This window comes from Melitaea cinxia, chromosome 16 (genome assembly GCF_905220565.1).
Source record: "Melitaea cinxia chromosome 16, ilMelCinx1.1, whole genome shotgun sequence".
Taxonomy (NCBI): domain Eukaryota; kingdom Metazoa; phylum Arthropoda; class Insecta; order Lepidoptera; family Nymphalidae; genus Melitaea; species Melitaea cinxia.
Window position 1 is genome coordinate 12,758,603 of NC_059409.1, and position 25,828 is coordinate 12,784,430.

At 45.7% G+C, this 25,828-nt stretch overlaps 1 protein-coding gene across 1 annotated transcript in view; it reads right to left on the reverse strand.

The window, feature by feature from the left end:
• Positions 1–366: 366 nt before the first annotated feature.
• Positions 367–25,828, reverse strand: part of LOC123660956 (uncharacterized protein CG43867) — a 104,953-nt gene continuing 79,491 nt past the window's right edge. Inside the window, exons 12-28 of the mRNA XM_045595975.1 lie at positions 24,180–24,333; positions 22,716–22,923; positions 22,292–22,453; positions 20,997–21,134; positions 20,232–20,376; positions 18,896–19,008; positions 17,336–17,509; positions 9,147–9,266; positions 8,374–8,531; positions 7,967–8,144; positions 7,283–7,438; positions 6,628–6,802; positions 5,635–5,806; positions 1,589–1,718; positions 1,185–1,316; positions 967–1,047; positions 367–576 (exon numbers count right to left, since the gene is read on the reverse strand). Of these exons, the coding sequence (XP_045451931.1) occupies positions 367–576; positions 967–1,047; positions 1,185–1,316; positions 1,589–1,718; positions 5,635–5,806; positions 6,628–6,802; positions 7,283–7,438; positions 7,967–8,144; positions 8,374–8,531; positions 9,147–9,266; positions 17,336–17,509; positions 18,896–19,008; positions 20,232–20,376; positions 20,997–21,134; positions 22,292–22,453; positions 22,716–22,923; positions 24,180–24,333 (2,606 nt within the window). The remainder of the gene's footprint in view (positions 577–966; positions 1,048–1,184; positions 1,317–1,588; positions 1,719–5,634; positions 5,807–6,627; positions 6,803–7,282; positions 7,439–7,966; positions 8,145–8,373; positions 8,532–9,146; positions 9,267–17,335; positions 17,510–18,895; positions 19,009–20,231; positions 20,377–20,996; positions 21,135–22,291; positions 22,454–22,715; positions 22,924–24,179; positions 24,334–25,828) is intronic.

Below are 25,828 nucleotides of genomic sequence, written 5' to 3' on the forward strand. Positions count from 1 at the left end.
GGCGCGGGGCGGGGGCGGGCGTTCACTTGGTGGCGTGGCCCGAGTGCGCGCGGCGGTGGTCGGGCGTGGCGCGCAGCAGGTCGGGCGGCGCGGGGCGGGGGCGGGCGTTCACTTGGTGGCGTGGCCCGAGTGCGCGCGGCGGTGGTCGGGCGTGGCGCGCAGCAGGTCGGGCGGCGCGGGGCGGGGGCGGGCGTTCACTTGGTGGCGTGGCCCGAGTGCGCGCGGCGGTGGTCGGGCGTGGCGCGCAGCAGGTCGGGCGGCGCGGGGCGGGGGCGGGCGTTCACTTGGTGGCGTGGCCCGAGTGCGCGCGGCGGTGGTCGGGCGTGGCGCGCAGCAGGTCGGGCGGCGCGGGGCGGGGGCGGGCGTTCACTTGGTGGCGTGGCCCGAGTGCGCGCGGCGGTGGTCGGGCGTGGCGCGCAGCAGGTCGGGCGGCGCGGGCGCGGGCAGCGTGGAGGGCGTGCGGCGCGCGGAGCGGTGCGAGCCGTGGCGCGTGAGCGAGCTGAGCGCGGGCGTGCCGGCGCCGCCGCGCTGCAGAGCGTTCTTGTAGTCCGCGATCAGATGCGTGAGCTCCGCCATCTGCGCGCACAAGGCGACTTAATCGACTTCGAAACTATTACGAGCTTCTCAATTCGACTTTATTTTGTGACTTACTTCATAGCTTCTTACCGGGTGAACCGATTTCGATGTTTTTTTTTTTTAATCGAAAACGGTGCCAGTCACGCATGTGCATCGTTTAAATTTAATCGAATACTTTGTACATCGATGTAATTGAAGGGATTTTTTTTTCATTTGCGAGCAAATACCCTTGCATACATTTGCCCTTTTCATGTCAAGCTCTATTTTCAATTCAGCTCTAACCTCACAAAACTAACTCCAAACAACAAAAACTTAGCCAATATTAAAACAATGCTACAACGCGACTGAGCCAACGTGTCAGTATATACGTCATGATATAATTTAACTTACCTTTGGTTTATTGAGACTAATTAACATCTTATGAACTGGACTAGAAGCATCTTCCGCATCAATTAACATCATAAGATCATCCTGGAAAAGGAAACAAATTTGAATACATTTTATTAATAATATTAATGTATTCATAGTATTCACGCAAACATTTTTTTCCATTATATCTAGTCTTTATAAAAGCGTAGTTAAGTAAGCGTCAAATATACATATTTTACCTGTAATCCACCGAACAAGCCGATAGAATTTAGTGCGTATCTCCCTATGACCGCCATAGACGCCAGCTCTAGCACTGTGACTCCTTCCTCAGACACAGCGAGCCACGCCATCGATAAATCTGGTTGTTTTATCTGAAATGAAGCATATTTGAAAATGTTGATAATAAAATTAAACATTCATGTTGTTATAATGTTTTCATTCAATACAGTAGTTATATTATTATCAGATAACAGTAGTGCCTTCTGAAATTTGAACTTGCGACCATATGATGTTAATTTAAATGTCACATATATTTTACTACATAGGCTTTATAAGCACGGTTTAGGAAATCGGTAAGTTACATTATTTACAGAAAATATATGGGTTTCTAACTTTTTTTTTGAGATATGGATAAATTACTTACTCTAGCTTGGAACAATGTTGCGCCGAAGAACGGCCACTTCCTCGTACAGTTGAGATAAATTCTCACACAATCTGCCGTACTACGACCTTTAAGTGCAATCCACTTTGATCTGAGCTTTTCTTCGAGATCTCTGCGTACAACAAGAAGTTATGGTAAATAAAGTTTTATTTATGACAATTTAAGTTTTAAGAAGTTCATACTACACACAATAACTAAGACAAACAATATTTAATACATGCAAGTAACTTTGTTTGAAGTAGCGTTCTCGACGCTTCCATTTTTCCTGTAGTAGTCGGTAGTGTATTGTTGTAGACACACAAAATTGAATGACAAACACTCCGATCAGGACAAAAATCTATATGACCGACTCATCAATAACGGCAAGACACAATTTTCCCTGCATAAAAACGTTGTGTTTGTGTGTGTGTGTGTGTATGTGTGTGCATGCATATGTGCCGTGTGTGTGTGTGTGTGTGTGTGTGTGTGTGTGTGTGTGTGTGCATGCATATGTGCCGTGTGTGTGTGTGTGTGTGTGTGTGCATGCATATGTGCCGCGTGCGTGCATACATATTTTATTTTACTTATTTTACGCAGGCGCAGTGGTCGCCCGCGTCCAGTGTGTGTGTGTGCGTGTGTGGCGGTGTACCTGAGCTCGTCGGAGGAGAGGCCGGCGCGGTAGCGGTAGGGGTAGAAGCGCTGCGCGAGCGCCTGGTGGTGCTGCGCGCTGGCGGCGCAGTGGTCGCCCGCGTCCAGTGTGTGTGTGTGCGTGTGTGGCGGTGTACCTGAGCTCGTCGGAGGAGAGGCCGGCGCGGTAGCGGTAGGGGTAGAAGCGCTGCGCGAGCGCCTGGTGGTGCTGCGCGCTGGCGGCGCAGTGGTCGCCCGCGTCCAGTGTGTGTGTGTGCGTGTGTGGCGGTGTACCTGAGCTCGTCGGAGGAGAGGCCGGCGCGGTAGCGGTAGGGGTAGAAGCGCTGCGCGAGCGCCTGGTGGTGCTGCGCGCTGGCGGCGCAGTGGTCGCCCGCGTCCAGTGTGTGTGTGTGCGTGTGTGGCGGTGTACCTGAGCTCGTCGGAGGAGAGGCCGGCGCGGTAGCGGTAGGGGTAGAAGCGCTGCGCGAGCGCCTGGTGGTGCTGCGCGCTGGCGGCGCAGTGGTCGCCCGCGTCCAGTGTGTGTGTGTGCGTGTGTGGCGGTGTACCTGAGCTCGTCGGAGGAGAGGCCGGCGCGGTAGCGGTAGGGGTAGAAGCGCTGCGCGAGCGCCTGGTGGTGCTGCGCGCTGGCGGCGCAGTGGTCGCCCGCGTCCAGTGTGTGTGTGTGCGTGTGTGGCGGTGTACCTGAGCTCGTCGGAGGAGAGGCCGGCGCGGTAGCGGTAGGGGTAGAAGCGCTGCGCGAGCGCCTGGTGGTGCTGCGCGCTGGCGGCGCAGTGGTCGCCCGCGTCCAGTGTGTGTGTGTGCGTGTGTGGCGGTGTACCTGAGCTCGTCGGAGGAGAGGCCGGCGCGGTAGCGGTAGGGGTAGAAGCGCTGCGCGAGCGCCTGGTGGTGCTGCGCGCTGGCGGCGCAGTGGTCGCCCGCGTCCAGTGTGTGTGTGTGCGTGTGTGGCGGTGTACCTGAGCTCGTCGGAGGAGAGGCCGGCGCGGTAGCGGTAGGGGTAGAAGCGCTGCGCGAGCGCCTGGTGGTGCTGCGCGCTGGCGGCGCAGTGGTCGCCCGCGTCCAGTGTGTGTGTGTGCGTGTGTGGCGGTGTACCTGAGCTCGTCGGAGGAGAGGCCGGCGCGGTAGCGGTAGGGGTAGAAGCGCTGCGCGAGCGCCTGGTGGTGCTGCGCGCTGGCGGCGCAGTGGTCGCCCGCGTCCAGTGTGTGTGTGTGCGTGTGTGGCGGTGTACCTGAGCTCGTCGGAGGAGAGGCCGGCGCGGTAGCGGTAGGGGTAGAAGCGCTGCGCGAGCGCCTGGTGGTGCTGCGCGCTGGCGGCGCAGTGGTCGCCCGCGTCCAGTGTGTGTGTGTGCGTGTGTGGCGGTGTACCTGAGCTCGTCGGAGGAGAGGCCGGCGCGGTAGCGGTAGGGGTAGAAGCGCTGCGCGAGCGCCTGGTGGTGCTGCGCGCTGGCGGCGCAGTGGTCGCCCGCGTCCAGTGTGTGTGTGTGCGTGTGTGGCGGTGTACCTGAGCTCGTCGGAGGAGAGGCCGGCGCGGTAGCGGTAGGGGTAGAAGCGCTGCGCGAGCGCCTGGTGGTGCTGCGCGCTGGCGGCGCAGTGGTCGCCCGCGTCCAGTGTGTGTGTGTGCGTGTGTGGCGGTGTACCTGAGCTCGTCGGAGGAGAGGCCGGCGCGGTAGCGGTAGGGGTAGAAGCGATGCGCGAGCGCCTGGTGGTGCTGCGCGCTGGCGGCGCAGTGGTCGCCCGCGTCCAGTGTGTGTGTGTGCGTGTGTGGCGGTGTACCTGAGCTCGTCGGAGGAGAGGCCGGCGCGGTAGCGGTAGGGGTAGAAGCGCTGCGCGAGCGCCTGGTGGTGCTGCGCGCTGGCGGCGCAGTGGTCGCCCGCGTCCAGTGTGTGTGTGTGCGTGTGTGGCGGTGTACCTGAGCTCGTCGGAGGAGAGGCCGGCGCGGTAGCGGTAGGGGTAGAAGCGCTGCGCGAGCGCCTGGTGGTGCTGCGCGCTGGCGGCGCAGTGGTCGCCCGCGTCCAGTGTGTGTGTGTGCGTGTGTGGCGGTGTACCTGAGCTCGTCGGAGGAGAGGCCGGCGCGGTAGCGGTAGGGGTAGAAGCGCTGCGCGAGCGCCTGGTGGTGCTGCGCGCTGGCGGCGCAGTGGTCGCCCGCGTCCAGTGTGTGTGTGTGCGTGTGTGGCGGTGTACCTGAGCTCGTCGGAGGAGAGGCCGGCGCGGTAGCGGTAGGGGTAGAAGCGCTGCGCGAGCGCCTGGTGGTGCTGCGCGCTGGCGGCGCAGTGGTCGCCCGCGTCCAGTGTGTGTGTGTGCGTGTGTGGCGGTGTACCTGAGCTCGTCGGAGGAGAGGCCGGCGCGGTAGCGGTAGGGGTAGAAGCGCTGCGCGAGCGCCTGGTGGTGCTGCGCGCTGGCGGCGCAGTGGTCGCCCGCGTCCAGTGTGTGTGTGTGCGTGTGTGGCGGTGTACCTGAGCTCGTCGGAGGAGAGGCCGGCGCGGTAGCGGTAGGGGTAGAAGCGCTGCGCGAGCGCCTGGTGGTGCTGCGCGCTGGCGGCGCAGTGGTCGCCCGCGTCCAGTGTGTGTGTGTGCGTGTGTGGCGGTGTACCTGAGCTCGTCGGAGGAGAGGCCGGCGCGGTAGCGGTAGGGGTAGAAGCGCTGCGCGAGCGCCTGGTGGTGCTGCGCGCTGGCGGCGCAGTGGTCGCCCGCGTCCAGTGTGTGTGTGTGCGTGTGTGGCGGTGTACCTGAGCTCGTCGGAGGAGAGGCCGGCGCGGTAGCGGTAGGGGTAGAAGCGCTGCGCGAGCGCCTGGTGGTGCTGCGCGCTGGCGGCGCAGTGGTCGCCCGCGTCCAGTGTGTGTGTGTGCGTGTGTGGCGGTGTACCTGAGCTCGTCGGAGGAGAGGCCGGCGCGGTAGCGGTAGGGGTAGAAGCGCTGCGCGAGCGCCTGGTGGTGCTGCGCGCTGGCGGCGCAGTGGTCGCCCGCGTCCAGTGTGTGTGTGTGCGTGTGTGGCGGTGTACCTGAGCTCGTCGGAGGAGAGGCCGGCGCGGTAGCGGTAGGGGTAGAAGCGCTGCGCGAGCGCCTGGTGGTGCTGCGCGCTGGCGGCGCAGTGGTCGCCCGCGTCCAGTGTGTGTGTGTGCGTGTGTGGCGGTGTACCTGAGCTCGTCGGAGGAGAGGCCGGCGCGGTAGCGGTAGGGGTAGAAGCGCTGCGCGAGCGCCTGGTGGTGCTGCGCGCTGGCGGCGCAGTGGTCGCCCGCGTCCAGTGTGTGTGTGTGCGTGTGTGGCGGTGTACCTGAGCTCGTCGGAGGAGAGGCCGGCGCGGTAGCGGTAGGGGTAGAAGCGCTGCGCGAGCGCCTGGTGGTGCTGCGCGCTGGCGGCGCAGTGGTCGCCCGCGTCCAGTGTGTGTGTGTGCGTGTGTGGCGGTGTACCTGAGCTCGTCGGAGGAGAGGCCGGCGCGGTAGCGGTAGGGGTAGAAGCGCTGCGCGAGCGCCTGGTGGTGCTGCGCGCTGGCGGCGCAGTGGTCGCCCGCGTCCAGCTGAGCCATCAGCGCGCCCAGCTCCGCGGCCAGCTCGCGCGTCACGGGGAACCGCCCGGCCACGACTGCGTGCAGCGAACACAAAGGATTAGTCTAGTCTAGTTGCATTGATTCGAACACTCGCTCGATATATACAGAACAAAATCGACTGTAGATTCAGAAATACATATCTCCGACATTTTTTGGAGGCAATGAATGATTTTCATGAATTTCTTAGTTACATCTTTTTTATTTCTAAAAGATTTATTTAAACCTCCTATAACAATTTTTAAGTGATAACTTCTTATGTGAGGATATACCGATTCGTTACGTAACGAGTTACAGCGCTAGTCTGTCTGACATCCCTTTCTCTTACGCATACGGCAGCGGTAGACAGGCTCCTCCTCTCTCTTTAACCCACAGCGCTAGCCGTATTTCGGACAGACGCTTTCCTCTCTCTCTCTACTCAGTGTTTAATGTGTGATAGACATATACTGTTGACAGTGAGCATTTAGTTTAAGTTATCACTTCTGTCAGGCGTCCGAGACGCACACGTTTTTTTTTTTTTTCAATTAATACATCTCATAATTACGGGTTTAAAAAGTGTGTACCAAAGTAGACAACGAAGAATATTTTGAAGCATTATATTTATAAAAGTTTTCCAAAACAGACACAATAATAAGGTTGACATACGAAATAAAAGTTTATACTTAAGTAAACCCGCAGATAATAAATACAAAAAAAAAAACAGTATTACAATAAATTTATCTCGATGCCATCTCTTAAACTTCATACAGCGATTTTTTTAGAAATTAGAAAGACATTTTTAAAATGTAAAATCAGAACTTAAAGAACAGAAAATTCCTTTATTTCACCCTATTCTGCTAATAGTAATAATCTTTCTTACCTTGTTGATTAACTTGATAGCAGAGAAGCAACCTCTCCTTGTCGGTTTCTGTTCTCACCGAACTCTTGAAGTACAATCGATTTCGAAACGTCAGCCTGATTACTCTTGAATTTTCGAACTTTCCAGATCCTTTTTCCCGTAACGCCGTTTCCCATTTTGATATAACATCGCATAACTGAAGGAAATTGTTTCACATAATTGTTTTTATTGTATAATATATAGTAGAGGATTATGGCGAATTTTAAAGCACCATGTATTCTGTTCTTAAGTATTGTATGATTCAGTTTACAGAAGAAGAACTTTGACTAGTGACTTGGCCAAAAGAATAGCCCTTAATCATAATTCTTTCCCTACAGTTCTAATATATTCTATATAACATAAATTTAAAATGTAAAGCGTCAGTAAAAAGATTGTTACTAGGAATATCACGAATTGCTGCTCAATTTTCGCTGCGCAAACCAGAAAAAAAGAGTAAAAGTACTTTTTTCATTTGTGGAGTTTCTTGTCGATTCTTCTTTGCAGAAAATACATTCTGATTTATTACAAAGTAATACAATTTTAATATATAAAATGAAAAATTGAAAAGTGCAATTGAAGCCTACTGGCGAAAGTTTTTTTTTTATTTACATATCATTACCAAAAATTAATAATTTACCTTCTTGTCCGGTTTGATATGATGTTCCAAGTCCTTCTCAATAGGGTCGTCACTGAACAGGGCGAACCCTGATGCGGTTGGTTCCCTGCATCCGAGTTCCGTGCTCAAGGTCGATAGAAACTCTTCCACAGTTGTTGATCCATCAAAACTTACCACCTGTGGGTATGAGACAAAATATGTAAAACATCGAAATAGAAATCACAGAACTTAATAAATTAGCATATAGAATTCTTAGGATGAAAATGGAAACTGCCTGTTGGAAGATGCAATTCATAGACTTTTTTGATTTTGAAATAGGGAAATACCAATTGTATAGAGTATTTACTCAACATGTATGTGTGTACTCGTACACTCATTGTCATCAATTATTCAACATTTTTACGTATGTAAGGCAACTTTGCTTACACCGCAATATGTATCATTTATTCGCATTATACGTTAATAATAAGCAGTGTGAAAGCAACACTTGTAGAGTTTAGTATTTTTTACTTAACTCCTCATATTTATTGTATGTGTACAAACGGTTCCATACAGCAACTACTAATAATTATATACTAATAAATCTAAACAATTTGTTGTCTACCCTTTCTGTTTGTTAATAGTTTAAAAATATATGTTATACTTAGTCATTCTAGTGGAAGATTGATAACAATTTTACAGTCCAAATATAGTCGTTCGACTTACCTGGTATGTATTATTGAGTACGTGCACAGGAATTGCATGTGGGAGACAGTGGTGGTAGGGATTCTTTAGTAATATAGACAACACCTCCATTCTGGAAGGCCTGTCCGTCCGCCCGCCATTACGTAGAGTTCGTTCTAAGGCGCGCGAACAATATGCTGCGTATTTACCACATTCCGTTCTGAAAAAATATATTCAATCTTCAAAAGTGTGCTTAAATTGATAAATTAAATTAACATAAGCAAATTAAAATTTTGTCTCAAATTAAGCGATTTTATGTTAAATTTGACGCTATAAATTAACTTTTTAGTCTACATTAATTCTATAACTTTTAAGAATAATTTGATTGGACAATACTGCCACATTTTTAGCGCAATGAAAACGTGACATATTCTAGCATAATAACTTACTTGGTGTCAGCGTGCCTACTAAGATGTAGCTTCAAATACCACAATAATCTATTGTTCCTTGGTACAAATAAACTGACCGCTAGTGCTAATAGTTGCCAGCCCTGAACAAAGCTATAGGTAGGCGGGTTGCTTTTACAGTCCACTGAGAGCAACGGGGCCTGAAATATTTGTAAATATTGTAAATTCGTTACTACAAAAATTTGATGCTCGTATTACCTGACGAATCTCTTTCGTTGTAGCGTTAACACGTATAAATTACCTTTCTCATATTTCATGGAACTGTGTATGAACAATGTAAACATACATTGGCTTCTAATCAATAAGTGTTAATGAAATTCGAGATATGAATATTATGTTTCGTTGTTTATTTGTAAATATAATAGGAGATGGTTGTGACAGGTGTTACTCGGATTTATTATTGTGACTTAGAATGTTGGAAACAATTATAAAAAAAGTAAGAAACAAAATTGTTAAAAAAAATTAAAATTTCTCAAAACATGTTAATTGTAATGGCTTGTTTTGTTAATGTTTTAACCTTGTAACAGAAATATTATGACAAACAAGTTTATTGCTGCAAATTTTTGAACGCTGTGAACACGAATGATCCTTACTGTTTCTCAAAATAATTATGATTTGCGAAATGTTAAATAGTGTAGTATACAACATGATGAAAGATCTTTTATCAAAAAGCCGAGTGAAAATAAATTAATACAAACGAAAATAAAGACCGCATGAAAGGAAGCGACTCGCTCGCGACAGTCTTGTCGCATTACCTGTATCGAGCTAGGCGATCCTGCAGAGTTCTGCGGGACGTCGCTCTTGTTGTCGCCGCCGACTGAGGACGCGCCCGTGTCGCAAGTGAACAACGACTGGGTCGCGCACAGTAGCAGTTGCTGTACAAATGAAATGTTGGTGTTCGGATCGTCAGTGGGGGACTTTATCTCTACTCTCCCTACTTTTTGTTTTACGATCTTATCATTAATTTTATGAAGTTAAAGTGATTTCATTGATTTTTGAATGATATTATATGTGTTTTTTTTTTAATTATGTCAAGGGTTAGCAAAAGGTGTCAATACTTTTTTACTACTATTTATATAAAATGATTATACATTTTTTCGCTTTAAGGTAATTAGTGAAATCAAAAGATTATTTTTTTTTAGTAAGAAATCCTTTCTTGATATATATATTTATATTTATTTATTTTTATTAGTCTGTGATTGAAACAAAATCGTTCAAGTAAAATGTCATTGCTAGAATAAAACGTATGGTAGATATAATTTCATGTTTTTTCAGTATTTTCTGTTCCAGATTGTAGAATTCTTTCTCGATTATGCTACAAAATATTTTTAACGCATTGCGTTATTTGTTATTAAAATTTGTTTTTTTTTAACTACCGTTTTTATTTTGTAAGTAACGTTCTTTAATTTTTCTAAAAATTGTTTAAAGTAAGCAACCTTATAATTTTTGTTATTGTCTATGAAGTAATAATATGCAAAAGAAAGTTAATTACGTACACATCAATTATTACAGTTTTTTTTTTTTTTTTTTTTACGTAATAGAACATAGTCATATTGAGATTTGATGTTATGACTATTTTTTGAAAAATTAAGCATCATGACACAACTTTTTAGACAGGCACCAAGGTTGCATGGTGTTTTCGTAGTTTAAACGTGTAACATGACAATTCAAATAATTTTAAAGCCTATTTGAATATTTTTGATTTTAAACGCGGATGAATGCAGTCTAGTCAGTTAATATAGATATTATTTTCTAATGTTTACGCGAATTTCACTCATTATAATGGAACAACTTGTTTTGGATTTTATCGCGGTTAAATAATTAATCTTTTTAAATGCCTGACGTTTCGAATACTTTACAGCAATCATGGTCACGGGAGGACTGTAACGTGGAATCATTATAATGAGTTTATATATAATTTATTATATTTGTATATACACACTCATTTATGTTATTTTTGAATTTCTTAGGCATTTCTTTAAATTGAAAAATATATTATCGAGCTTCTAGGCGTAAACCTAGGTATAATACAATAAAAGTCATTGGAGATTAAACTGTACGTCATCGGTATATAATGTTGTTATGATAATTTTAATATTTTTTAAAATATATTAATGTTAGAACTGTTTGAATTTAATTTTGACGTTAGTAAAATTATGCATTTTTTTATTTACTAATTAGTGATATTTGGTTTTAAGTATTTTTTTCTTGTTTTGAGTAATTTACCAAATCTTTAATATCATGTTTGTATTTTGAATATAAATTAAGCTTTATGTAATGTGCAAAACCCATTTCCATTGTTAAGCAGAATATTCACAGAGATGATTTGTTCATGTAGCCCATTAGTGTTGTTAATATGTCTTAATAATAAATCTCCTAAATATCTTGTGTATATACAAATTTGATATTTGTGCATTGTGATAAAAAATTTATAAATCATAGTACAACTTCATAATGTGAATTTTTTTTCGTCGTCGAACGAAAAGTCGTAAAAATTTTGCTTGTAAATATATTTTTATTAATTTTCATTTTACCATTTCTCCATATTATTCATTCTATATTATTACCTGCTTTTAACTTTATTTACATGAAATTTTTAATTATGTTATAAAATAATGCATTTTTTTTTATTTAATATCAAAGTATTTTTAAATATAAAAACACTATGCAGTTGTACAAGACCTTATCCTAATGTCCTCAACTTACCTTCACTACGCTAAAATTCATTCACAATGTTCACGAAATTTTCTAAGACAAACTTGCAACAACGCCAACCTTTCATTACAAAGGAGATCGTGAGTGCAAAAGGGCTAGCTATGACATTATATAAATGACAGGTAAAAGAAAAAAAAAAACATTCCCTAAAACTATTGGGACGAAGGGCAAACATTCTTGGATGGAAAACGTCAAAAAAATATAAAAATGAGGGAAAATTTACACCAACATTCCATTTGAAAGATCTGCGACGATATACATAAACCGCTTTTTTTCGTCATGGCAGCATTTCAATCATCTCATCGCAATATACCATTGTTCACTTTATTATTATCGCAGAATTGAGACTTGTTTAATACGGTTTGATTGAATGTTGCCAGAACTAGACGATCAAGTTGGAATAACACCTTTTTTAAACGGTTATATTCGATAAATGTGCGCTAATTTGATACAAAATTGTAGAGTATTTTCAGAAGCCAATAGGACATGTTCACATACACAATTCCAAATTGATCAAAAACACGAAGCTCTCAATATTTTTACAGCGACACACAAAGCTGTACACTCATTTATATGGTTTGTTAGTGTATTTAGATTCCGAACGCAAAATATTTTTTTTAAGCGACACTAATTTCGATTGTGCTCTTCTATGGTACAGATAAGTTTTATAAAATGGACTGCGCGTTGTAGAAACTATTGTTACTATTGTTACTTTTTACAGACACTTAAGAAAATTAGGAAATAGGAATCATGAGTATAAAATTAATTTTCTAAATAACATTACTATATCTAAATAGTAATTAATAATTACACTTTATAATTTCATTAAAGTATCGAAATCGATTACTTTAAGCTTTAGTATTTAATTTTTTATTTCTTTTCCATCTCGCTTTAAATTATTTTTAAGTTGATACACAAAAAGTACGTAGAAAAAATTTTTAATGTATCAATATTATCAACTATTTTAAAGACGTGCCAGGAAGTGGTTAAAAAAAATCAAAAATATTACTTTTAATTTAATCATTTTTTATTACAAAAAGAAAATTTTATTTTATTTTTATTTATTTATTTTAATAAATAATACTGTTATCAGCTGTCCATTCTATAAAACACTACTACATCAGTATCGCCAACACCAAAACTACATAATTACAAGCATATATTTCATAAGGAGCAAGGTAAAATGATCAAAACTAGTGCGTGAAACTACACCTGTACAGACGAGCTATAGACAATATGATATATGAGAAAAGCATTTAAGCGCTGCGCTTGAAAGCTCGGGGCTACGAATACAAAGCTATTTTATTTCGTAACTTGAACATTTTAATTAGAAAGTTTGATATTATTTTCAACAATATTATTTACAGTTGATAACTTTAAAGACTATTTGTGTTTTTTTAACATCAAAAATCAAGTTACACATACATTTGATATTCACAGGAGTAAATTTTTAAGTAAAATTTACTCTTGGAATTCGGCAAAATAAAATAATTAACATTTAAATTAAGCCCTCGTGGTTTGTAGATGAATCGAGAAATATTTAAATGCAAACGATGAGAGCTAGGTTTGAGTAATAGCAAGCGGTACTGGAACGTCGCGCGTCCGCTTAGTTTGTGATGATTTTGAATACAGTTTTTCTCTGAACGACTACACAATTAACTATCTTTAACAGTAATTATTACTATTACTATTTCGACACACAGGTAATGTTCTTTTTAACTTAAAAGTTAAGTTAAAATAAAAATAAAGTTTTATATTTTTTAAAATATTTTTTTTCTATTATTTTTAATCATAAGAAATAAAATTGTAGTATAGAATCATTTAGAGAATTTTATTTCTACTTCACTTCAAACAAATCAGACTTAAATTAACAGTTATAATAAAATTATAATTGTATATTTAATACAGTTTTTACTATTGTGACAGTTTCACACAAGTCTGAATTGCGTGAAAGGAAATATTACTTTGACCGCCCCGACTACGATTGTCTATGATTGCAATTTTGTCCTTAAAATAATTATTTTAAATTATATATAAAAGTGTATATGATGCACGGAAGGGGTGATGGAATCTGTGATCTCACTTCTTTGAACCGAGTTATGTTTTAAACGATTTTAAAAAGTATAATCTAGGGATTGAGAGTGCTATTCTGAGTCGAATCTTTTAACGATTTTTTCCTCTCAACATAAAAAAAAAAACTGAAGACCAAGGTAAGCATTATAGCTAAATTTATGGTAAAAAAAAGAATAGCTGAAGGAGCATCATATATCATAAAGATTTGTTGGGATCTCAGTTCAAACAACTTTTTTGTTTTTGCGGGTAGTTTCAACCTTTTGTGGTGGGGGTGGACGAGGACTGCGGAGAACCGAGAACTTTGGCTCGAACTTGGCGAGGTTTGCGTCCAGCAGTGGCCTGCGATTGGCCGAAGCGGGTAGTCTACCATATAATCGTCATAATATATATACATATACATATAATCGTCATAATACAAGTAGTGACAAATTATACCGTACATTAAGTTTTATGGATATATTTCATATAATGGTATATATTATATTTATCATTAAGTTGTATATTACAAATACAATAATAAACAAAAACGTCAGTATCGTACGGGACGGTCAATATGGACGCTGATGTCACAGACTCAGCCGACAACGTCACCATTGCGCGGTCAGTGTGGACACTAAGGTCACAGGCTTAGCCGACGAGGTCAGCAGGGCGCGGTCGACGTGGACGCCGAGGTCACCTGCACGGCGTGCTTGGAGGGCGCGTGCGGCGAGCTCTGCTTGCACAGCGCCGACACCAGCTCGTCCTGCAGCTCGCCCACCTCCAGGCACTGCTGCAGCGCGTTCTGCGCCAGCACCACGTGGTAGTCGATGCCGGCGTGTTACCTGCACGGCGTGCTTGGAGGGCGCGTGCGGCGAGCTCTGCTTGCACAGCGCCGACACCAGCTCGTCCTGCAGCTCGCCCACCTCCAGGCACTGCTGCAGCGCGTTCTGCGCCAGCACCACGTGGTAGTCGATGCCGGCGTGTTACCTGCACGGCGTGCTTGGAGGGCGCGTGCGGCGAGCTCTGCTTGCACAGCGCCGACACCAGCTCGTCCTGCAGCTCGCCCACCTCCAGGCACTGCTGCAGCGCGTTCTGCGCCAGCACCACGTGGTAGTCGATGCCGGCGTGTTACCTGCACGGCGTGCTTGGAGGGCGCGTGCGGCGAGCTCTGCTTGCACAGCGCCGACACCAGCTCGTCCTGCAGCTCGCCCACCTCCAGGCACTGCTGCAGCGCGTTCTGCGCCAGCACCACGTGGTAGTCGATGCCGGCGTGTTACCTGCACGGCGTGCTTGGAGGGCGCGTGCGGCGAGCTCTGCTTGCACAGCGCCGACACCAGCTCGTCCTGCAGCTCGCCCACCTCCAGGCACTGCTGCAGCGCGTTCTGCGCCAGCACCACGTGGTAGTCGATGCCGGCGTGTTACCTGCACGGCGTGCTTGGAGGGCGCGTGCGGCGAGCTCTGCTTGCACAGCGCCGACACCAGCTCGTCCTGCAGCTCGCCCACCTCCAGGCACTGCTGCAGCGCGTTCTGCGCCAGCACCACGTGGTAGTCGATGCCGGCGTGTTACCTGCACGGCGTGCTTGGAGGGCGCGTGCGGCGAGCTCTGCTTGCACAGCGCCGACACCAGCTCGTCCTGCAGCTCGCCCACCTCCAGGCACTGCTGCAGCGCGTTCTGCGCCAGCACCACGTGGTAGTCGATGCCGGCGTGTTACCTGCACGGCGTGCTTGGAGGGCGCGTGCGGCGAGCTCTGCTTGCACAGCGCCGACACCAGCTCGTCCTGCAGCTCGCCCACCTCCAGGCACTGCTGCAGCGCGTTCTGCGCCAGCACCACGTGGTAGTCGATGCCGGCGTGTTACCTGCACGGCGTGCTTGGAGGGCGCGTGCGGCGAGCTCTGCTTGCACAGCGCCGACACCAGCTCGTCCTGCAGCTCGCCCACCTCCAGGCACTGCTGCAGCGCGTTCTGCGCCAGCACCACGTGGTAGTCGATGCCGGCGTGTTACCTGCACGGCGTGCTTGGAGGGCGCGTGCGGCGAGCTCTGCTTGCACAGCGCCGACACCAGCTCGTCCTGCAGCTCGCCCACCTCCAGGCACTGCTGCAGCGCGTTCTGCGCCAGCACCACGTGGTAGTCGATGCCGGCGTGTTACCTGCACGGCGTGCTTGGAGGGCGCGTGCGGCGAGCTCTGCTTGCACAGCGCCGACACCAGCTCGTCCTGCAGCTCGCCCACCTCCAGGCACTGCTGCAGCGCGTTCTGCGCCAGCACCACGTGGTAGTCGATGCCGGCGTGTTACCTGCACGGCGTGCTTGGAGGGCGCGTGCGGCGAGCTCTGCTTGCACAGCGCCGACACCAGCTCGTCCTGCAGCTCGCCCACCTCCAGGCACTGCTGCAGCGCGTTCTGCGCCAGCACCACGTGGTAGTCGATGCCGGCGTGTTACCTGCACGGCGTGCTTGGAGGGCGCGTGCGGCGAGCTCTGCTTGCACAGCGCCGACACCAGCTCGTCCTGCAGCTCGCCCACCTCCAGGCACTGCTGCAGCGCGTTCTGCGCCAGCACCACGTGGTAGTCGATGCCGGCGTGTTACCTGCACGGCGTGCTTGGAGGGCGCGTGCGGCGAGCTCTGCTTGCACAGCGCCGACACCAGCTCGTCCTGCAGCTCGCCCACCTCCAGGCACTGCTGCAGCGCGTTCTGCGCCAGCACCACGTGGTAGTCGATGCCGGCGTGTTACCTGCACGGCGTGCTTGGAGGGCGCGTGCGGCGAGCTCTGCTTGCACAGCGCCGACACCAGCTCGTCCTGCAGCTCGCCCACCTCCAGGCACTGCTGCAGCGCGTTCTGCGCCAGCACCACGTGGTAGTCGATGCCGGCGTGTTACCTGCACGGCGTGCTTGGAGGGCGCGTGCGGCGAGCTCTGCTTGCACAGCGCCGACACCAGCTCGTCCTGCAGCTCGCCCACCTCCAGGCACTGCTGCAGCGCGTTCTGCGCCAGCACCACGTGGTAGTCGATGCCGGCGTGTTACCTGCACGGCGTGCTTGGAGGGCGCGTGCGGCGAGCTCTGCTTGCACAGCGCCGACACCAGCTCGTCCTGCAGCTCGCCCACCTCCAGGCACTGCTGCAGCGCGTTCTGCGCCAGCACCACGTGGTAGTCGATGCCGGCGTGTTACCTGCACGGCGTGCTTGGAGGGCGCGTGCGGCGAGCTCTGCTTGCACAGCGCCGACACCAGCTCGTCCTGCAGCTCGCCCACCTCCAGGCACTGCTGCAGCGCGTTCTGCGCCAGCACCACGTGGTAGTCGATGCCGGCGTGTTACCTGCACGGCGTGCTTGGAGGGCGCGTGCGGCGAGCTCTGCTTGCACAGCGCCGACACCAGCTCGTCCTGCAGCTCGCCCACCTCCAGGCACTGCTGCAGCGCGTTCTGCGCCAGCACCACGTGGTAGTCGATGCCGGCGTGTTACCTGCACGGCGTGCTTGGAGGGCGCGTGCGGCGAGCTCTGCTTGCACAGCGCCGACACCAGCTCGTCCTGCAGCTCGCCCACCTCCAGGCACTGCTGCAGCGCGTTCTGCGCCAGCACCACGTGGTAGTCGATGCCGGCGTGTTACCTGCACGGCGTGCTTGGAGGGCGCGTGCGGCGAGCTCTGCTTGCACAGCGCCGACACCAGCTCGTCCTGCAGCTCGCCCACCTCCAGGCACTGCTGCAGCGCGTTCTGCGCCAGCACCACGTGGTAGTCGATGCCGGCGTGTTACCTGCACGGCGTGCTTGGAGGGCGCGTGCGGCGAGCTCTGCTTGCACAGCGCCGACACCAGCTCGTCCTGCAGCTCGCCCACCTCCAGGCACTGCTGCAGCGCGTTCTGCGCCAGCACCACGTGGTAGTCGATGCCGGCGTGTTACCTGCACGGCGTGCTTGGAGGGCGCGTGCGGCGAGCTCTGCTTGCACAGCGCCGACACCAGCTCGTCCTGCAGCTCGCCCACCTCCAGGCACTGCTGCAGCGCGTTCTGCGCCAGCACCACGTGGTAGTCGATGCCGGCGTGTTACCTGCACGGCGTGCTTGGAGGGCGCGTGCGGCGAGCTCTGCTTGCACAGCGCCGACACCAGCTCGTCCTGCAGCTCGCCCACCTCCAGGCACTGCTGCAGCGCGTTCTGCGCCAGCACCACGTGGTAGTCGATGCCGGCGTGTTACCTGCACGGCGTGCTTGGAGGGCGCGTGCGGCGAGCTCTGCTTGCACAGCGCCGACACCAGCTCGTCCTGCAGCTCGCCCACCTCCAGGCACTGCTGCAGCGCGTTCTGCGCCAGCACCACGTGGTAATCGATGCCGGCGTGCTCGACCGCCACCGACATGAACAGCTGCACGCACTGTAACACGAGCCGAGGCGTCACGAAAACGAGCAGGAGGAAAACAAGCCTTTAGTTTAATCTTGAGCGATTAACACTGTAAAACAGGTGAGACAGTTAAATACCTACTTCTATCGCATCATAGCACCTTTTATGAATTTTATTTTTAATTTATTGGAACCACAAGTTTACAATAGACATTAATTACATTAAGCTTAAGTATTACAAATTAAGTTATTGCAAACTCAACACTGATGGTCACATTGAACATAATTAAATTGCAAATGGTGAATCTATCTTACAATTCATTGTTTCTATAATAAAATTTGATTAGTTTTAATCAAAATATAATATATACATATAATAAAATTGTAAGAAAGTCAAAACTGTACACTGAATATTTTTTTAAAAGAATACTTGGGGTGTGATCTACAATCGATACCGAAGCCAAAAATATAGTTTTTAGAATTTTGGTTTGTTTGTCTGTATGTATTGTCCGGGATAAACTCAAAAAGTACTGCATAGATTTATTTCAAATTTTACACGAATATTATTAAGAAGTCGGGTCAACATATAGGCTACATATTATCACGCTATCACCTACGGGGAACGAGCAGTGAACCTTTATTTTTTCAACGCGTTCTGTAACAACGTGTAATCTAACGTCGCATATTGGAATGTTGTTGTCATTATGTTAATAACCATGCTGTAAGCTACCTGCATACCATAAATAAAGATATTCTTTAGTATATTTAGTATCAGCATTGCACACGTAAGAAGCCGGGGCGGGTCGCTAGTTATACATATGAACTCATATGTAGATATGTATAATTTGATATAGTAGTTTTAAATATACTTTCATTAACATATTTTCTTCAATATAGGTTTATTATGCGTGTCGTATAGTCACTTAGACGTGTGTGTTATGATTGTCCATTTAATATATTAATAACTTTTAACGAATTAACTCGACAAGTAGAAAATGAAAATAGAGTGAGCCCATTGACGCAACTCTGCCTAAGATAATGCCGCAACGTTGTTAACTCTATTTTAAGAGTAACTCCAATACAGCTTTATAGTGAGTAGTGAATTGACGGCTGATAGCATGCAATTGTTTTACGGATACGAGAATCATAAATAAATGGTGAAAGGTGTTGTGATAACTCATAGAATTTAGAGAGAAAGAAAATATTTTAGGTAGTCCTATTTGTCAGAGCCTTTATGTAAGCTAATCTACATTTATACAAGACGGCGACCTATTGAAATATAATTAATTTAAAAAGGATATTCTTCCAACGAATTCATTCTTAGACTCTTCTCCGCGTAGTAGAAGAGTCGGGTCTTGGTTTCTAGTATTTATTGCAAAATATCTAGTGCTTCACTGTACATACACAAAACATTACTTACTTTAAATAATTTTATAGCTTCTGCTTGTAGGGCTTCGGAATTTAGAGAGGTCAGTGGCGATGTTATGTTTTCCTTAGAGTATAATAAGGTTGGATGCCTCCAAAGAACACAATCTGAAATGACAAAAGTTTTTTGTTTAAAAATTGTATAAAGCGGGAGAAGTTTTTACTAAACGAGTTGAAACAAAATAACGCAAGTGCAAGAGGTCTAACTTAACAATAAAAATAAATATACTCTATACTAAACTCTTTACTAAAACTTAGTTTTAGTTCTACTATTAATATCAAGTTTGATGAGTTTACTTAGTTAAGACCAATAATATTGCAAATTTTATTAGCCCGATAATAAAGATAATATAACGACGCCCTCTCTTCCCGTAAGTGTCAAAAAGTCCACTAAGTGATAAGGAAGGTCCAACATTGGCTTAAAACTATGAAAGCTGACCGACAGCAGGATAGCCCCCGACTTTCAAATGCACAGGCCTAAGACGGGCAACAGCGTCTTCAGTGCGATAAAGTCATCTCTGCGGTCATAAACATAAAATTTTGCAAGTCAGAAGTGTATCGATTCGGGTAGCATCCCTATGACTTAAACTCACTGACAGGTACTGTCTGAAAGAGAAAGAGATACACGCAAACTTCTTCACACTCTGACGATGAATTCGAGGCCATGTATATTGCATGGCAATACTTCGGCCTTCTACAACGTAGTCATGGGAGACTTCGAAGCTAAACTGCGAGTACAAGAACGAAAATGAAGCAGTCCAAACTATCTCCCGAAGTCTTAGATCTGATGAAGCGAAGGCGCGAGATGCCCTCCGCTTAAGCAGCTTCGCCAGAGCAGAAAGGCTCTTTTCAAGAATATACGGAAACTCAAAAAATTTCCAAAGACCATTGGGGAGAAATTATACGAAGTTTAAAACAGTGGATAGAAAAATCCGAGAAGAGGTCGTGAAATTTTATGGACAGCTGTACTTGTCGAGCGCACATAATCCTGAAACTAGGGACACCGAAGATTCATGTGCACCATAGTTGCGCTATTTTCCGGAAAACATCCTGGATATTGAAGTCAACGAGATTAGATTAGTGCGGTGCTCGAGCAGCTTAAAAATGTTAGAGCCCTGGGGTATGCCGCACTTTCCATTGAACTCCTCGAGGCTGAAGGACGACCTGTTCTAAAAATTTGGTGATGCTCTTTAATGCTGTCATCAATTTGGGTACCACGCTTCCAGCATGAACATTCACAAAGACATACTACGTACTTTAAAAACAAATATCGAAGGCTAGAAAAAATTGTCGTCTAATAACAAAATATACTTAAAAATAATTAAACGTACTAGGATCACCATCGGTCTCCATGAGTTTTTGCACGAGTTGTTCGAAATGTGTCCCCTGACTGAGGCCACCTCCGCTCACCACCGTCAGGTGGTACAACCACGAGTCTTTGTCCGCTTTGCACTCGAACAGGAGGTAAGTTGGACCCTGTAAATGAGAAATGTTTGCGCCATGTTAATTAATTTTTTGACGCCGCATTGGCGCAACAGTTACAGCAATGGATTGTACCTGTTGCGCTGGCGGTTGCGGGTTCGATGCCCGCACATGACAAACATTTGTATTGGCCATACAAGTGTTTGCCGTGGTCTGGGTGTTTGTGCAGTCCTTGTGGGTCTCCCTATCATGCCTCGGAGATCACGTTAAGCCGTCGGTCCCGGTTGTTATCATGTACACCTGATAGCGATCGTTACTCATAGTAGGGAATATATCCGCCAACCCGCATTGGAGCAGCGTGGTGGATTAAGCTCTGATCCTTCTCCTACATGGGGAAAGAGGCCTATGCCCAGTAGTGGGATATTACAGGCTGAAGCGTAATTAATTTTAAAATAGTAATATTAGAGATTTATTACGTAAATCTCTTGCCTTACCCTTTACACACTTTACATGAACAGTCTATGTTAATCAAATTACCGTGTTTCACGCGTTATATTTAAATCGGTCAAGTAGACTTTAGCCTTTCGCTTGATAATGCACGTGATATAGAGACCGAGGAGAGAGAAAGAGAGAGAGAGAGAGAGAGAGAGAGAGAGAGAGAGAAGCGCACTAACCCCGGTCACCTGGTGCTGCGGGTAGATAGCCACGGTGAGGTTGCGGCCGTCGTCCGCCTTCTCCTCTGAATCAGAGTCTGACACGTGCTCCACATCCTCGACACGGGCGTCCCGCATGTTGATCTGTCCAGTAGGATTCTGTGGAAATATTAAAGCTTATTAACATTGTATTTTTTTTTTCTTAAGCCCTGAATGTTTCAAATTTTTAGAATAGGCAGATGACTTTATCGTCTAAAGCGCATACTGTAACTAATTTTAAGAGGAATTATATGTATATTTAATATCTAAGCATATAACTCATTGTAATTTTTTTAGCATATAATTCTGTTGGAGGTTCTTATTAAAGAAATAAATAACAGTATCACGATTGACCTACTAATATTTTTCGTATCTTCCTTTAGTATGTAGGTAAGAAATATCCTGATCTATTATCTGGAGCAACCGATCTGGGGAAGTATCTCAACCTTACAAAAGATCCTATCTTGCTGTGGTAAGTCAGGTGACCAGATCAGGGGTAGGGTCGGCAACGCGCTTGTGATGCTTCTTGTGTTGCAAGCGTCTAGAGGCTACAGTAATCACTTACCATCAGGGGGGTCCTAAAATCCTTTACCGACCTAGTCTTATAAAAAAAATCCTACCTAGAGATAGAAACAAATACATCTATTCTAATGAGAAGAAATTTACCTAAAAAAATACATCATTAATCAAAAGCCAATTGTAAAAGTAATACAGATTCACCAAGTATTGTAAGCCAAACAGAAATAATTTGATTTTTCTTCAAATCCATTTTACTTTATTTCTCGTTAATCTCAATAGTTACACATACCTATCTTCCTCTCTCTATAAGAAAAGCTCAATCTCTTGCTTGTTTTAAAAAATATCTAAAGGCGCATTTTTTGTCACTAAATACCTCATAAATATCATTATCAGCTTCATAAATATAATATATTATGTAGTATTTGTTTATGTAGTATATATGTATATATTTATTTGTATATATGTATGTGTATGTATATTGTGTGTATATGTATGTGTATATGTATATTTACTTCTGTTAATATCATACTGCTTGTTAACTATACGCCAATTCTTTATCAACTGTTTGTACACTCGCCTTCCCGCTTCTCTTTTTCTTCGCTATGTCCTATGCCCAAAGGTTGTCTGGAAGAAATCGCTCTTAGCGATAAGACCGCCTTTGTACATCTTTCTTTTCATGTATCACTTTTTTGTAATGTTTCTTTGTGGTGTACAATAAAGAGTATTTATTATTATTATTATTATTATTATTATTATACCTGATCGCCTGGGCTCTTGAAATACAGGAACATTTTGCCCAGTAACACGCACCAGCTTTTCTTCGCGTGACCATTCTTTACTTTGGTGAGCCAGCCTTGAATTGTTGGTTTGTTGTCTTCCTTGCTTAAAAGAAGTTTTGTTGCGTTTCGCCTTTGGACATTCTGCAGGACGTTAAATTTTGTTATTAATTTAAAAACAAACGCTTCACACTGAACAGCCCTCAGAAGGATTTTCCTCTGTGACGGGGGTCCGGAAAAACACATTCATTTAGGTGAACTAATCTAAAGCAGCCCTTAAATGTGAAACTGGAAAGGCTTCTTTTCCGTGTGAGAGAAAGTTAGCTCAATCTTAACTACTTGTTTTCACGCGGATCGGAAGACAATTGATCAATACAAACTTAGTAACTAAACAAATGTTATTTACTTGCAAAACTCGTATCCAATCCTCCATAGTCGCGATGCTGTCAGCCGTCAAGTAATAGGTTCGACTGCCGGTAAAGATTTCAAAAGTAGCGGCGCCTTCATTTCGAGATATCTTGCAAGCTTCGCCCAAACCGATCTGACCTTGTGGCTTTCTGTTAACTTCAGATTGAGACTTCCAATACGATAGTGTACCGTTTTTGAGAACGAACCTGGAAAAGGGAAAATTTTGTCTTCGAAAATATATAAAAATGAGATATTGCAGCGTTTGTTTCTCGAATAAAATCTATATAAATAAAAATAATTGGCTCAAAGTCGAGAACGTCCTAAACCGATTTGATTAATTATTCTTTTCAAAGTTTATTAATAGTTTGCAGATGCTATCTGACAGATAATCATTATTATCATATTTTTCAATTTATTGTCGAGTGTGTGTGTCGTAGTGTGTTACGTAATAACTTAGTTTTGGGTGTGCCGATTTTGACGATTCATTTTTTAATTCGAAGCGAGACCTGACGGGTGGGTCGAGCTACCCGTTTATACGTCAGTAGCTGACAGATAATAAATAGTTCATGATTTATTTCTATATTCTTTGTTGGAGTAATGAGGAAAGATCGGATTAGAAATGAGTATATAAGGGGAAGTTTGAAAGTAGCACCCGTGACAGAGAAAATGAGGAGCAATAGGTTAGCGTGGTATGGGCATGTAATGAGGAGGGACGAACGCTATGTTGGTAAAAGAATTTTAGGGATGAATGTCGAAGGACGAAGAGCGATCGGCAGACCGAAAAAGCGATGGATGGATTGTGTGAGTGAGGATATGAGAAAGAAAGGAGTAATCGCTGAAGTGACGAATAATAGCGAGGAATGGAAGAGGAAAACATGTGCCGACTCATAAGTGGGATAAAGGCAGGAAGATGATTGTCGAGTGTGTGTGTCGTAGTGTGTTACCCAATAACTTAGTTTTGGGTGTACCGATTTTGACGATTCCTTTTTTAATTCGAAACGAGACCGGGTGTTCGAGCTACCCATATATACGTCAGTATCTGACAGATAATAAATAGTTCATGATATAGTTCTATATTGTTTATCGTGGGTCTCGGTGCGTGTTAGCTATGGGGTGGCCGGTGTGTGAGCAGGGGCGCACCAGCGCTTGCGTCGAGCTACCCGTTATATCAGTAGCTGACAGATAATAAATAGTTGTTGATGTATTTCCATATTGTTTATCGTGGGTCTCGGTGCGTGTTAGTAGCTATCGGGTGAGAGTGTGAGCCGGGGCGCACCAGCGCTTGCGTCGAGCTACCCGTTTATACGTCAGTAGCTGACAGATAATAAACAGTTCATGATATATTTCCATATTTGGCTATGGGATGGATTAGTTGGCTATGGGATGGGCCGGGTTAGATGAGAGTTAACAGCTATCGGGTGAGCCGATTTAGATGAGAGTTTGTATGGCAGTAGGTGCGCACCAGCGCTTGCGCCAGGTCTTGAGCTTGCCGCCCAGCTTGGCCAGGTGGCCGCTCTTCTCCAGCGGCTCGCGGCGCGGCGAGTCGCGCGCGCCCTCGCCCCACGCGTCCGGCGGCACCGCGTAGTCGTCCGACACGCCCGACTCGAACGACGTGTCTGAGGGAGCATTACTTTACTTTACTTTACTTTACACGGACCTACAGAACTTCACTGTTTTCTACTCAAAGATTCTAAACATTTTTGAATATCATATCAAAAATTGACCGCTCCAGCGACCGACGCGGTCAATTTTTGATATATATATATATATATATATATATATATATATATATTTATATATATATATATTCTTTATTGCACTTTAATAAAATCATAATTACAAGTTTACAAAAAATGTTGGCAAGGGCGAACTTATCTCTGTAAGAGATCTCTACCAGTCTACCCATGGTGGTGAGAGAAGATGTTATCGCGGGACTCATAAGAACATTTGTGATAAAGTGAAAAAAAAAAACTGAACAAAAAGTTAAAAAATAATAAAAAAAAAGCCATATACTTATTTTTGATATGATATTTAAAAATGTTTAGAATTCCTAATGTGTGGGTAACACTTTTAACTGAGGTAGAGCACAGCAGTAATTTCCTGCTCAAAATATGGAGCAGCCCGACTGGGGTAGTACCTCGACCTTACAGAAGATCACAGCTAAATAATACTATTTTCAAGCAGTACTGTGTTCCTGTTGGTGAGTAAGGTGACCAGAGCTCCTGAGGGAATTGGGGATTGAGTCGGCAACGCGCTTGCGATGCTTCTGGTGTTGCAGGCGTCTATAAGCTACGGTATCGCTTACCATCAGATAAGCCGTACGCTTGTTCGCCGACCTAGTGACATAAAAAAAAAACACAAAAATAAAATCGTAGATATCAAAGATTCTACTCAAAATCTGGACCAATCAAGCTGGGGAAGTGCGTCGACCTTCCAGAAGATCACGGCTAAATAATACTGCTCGCAAATGGTGTTGTGTTCCTGTTGGCGAGTAAGCCACCAGAGCTACTGAACTACATTGGACATTGGGGGGTAGGTAGGCAACGCACTTGCTGTGCTTTTAGTGTTGCAGGCATCAATAGGTTACTGTTATTACTTACCATTAGACGAGCCATACTCTTGTTTGCAAACCTAATCTTAATATATACAACGCGTTATAAAACTAGCATCCTTCCATTTAACTGCGATATCAAAATCGATATTACAACCTACTATTTACAAAATTACCATCAGTTGTATATTAATATCATGTCAATTTACAGTTGGTACATTGAAATATGTAACAAAGTGTTTAAGGATACCAGCTGATAAACTTTCCATCGAGATACAGCCAGCTGACATTAATTTTCATTCATAAGTAGCACATACCAGGTAAATTTTTAATTGAAAGGAGAACATTGAAAATATTTTTTCATGTTTAAGCCCAGCTGACGTATAATCAACCATGTTATTGTCAGCTGACTTTATTTTTCCTTCAAGATATTAGATAAACTATAATCCGACAAATTTTAAAGTGGGAGGACAGAACTAAAAAAACCTTTTTCTTTCTCCATAAGTCTCGGCTGACACTGCCCGACGGAGTCTTAGCTGACGGTCGCGAATATTCATAAT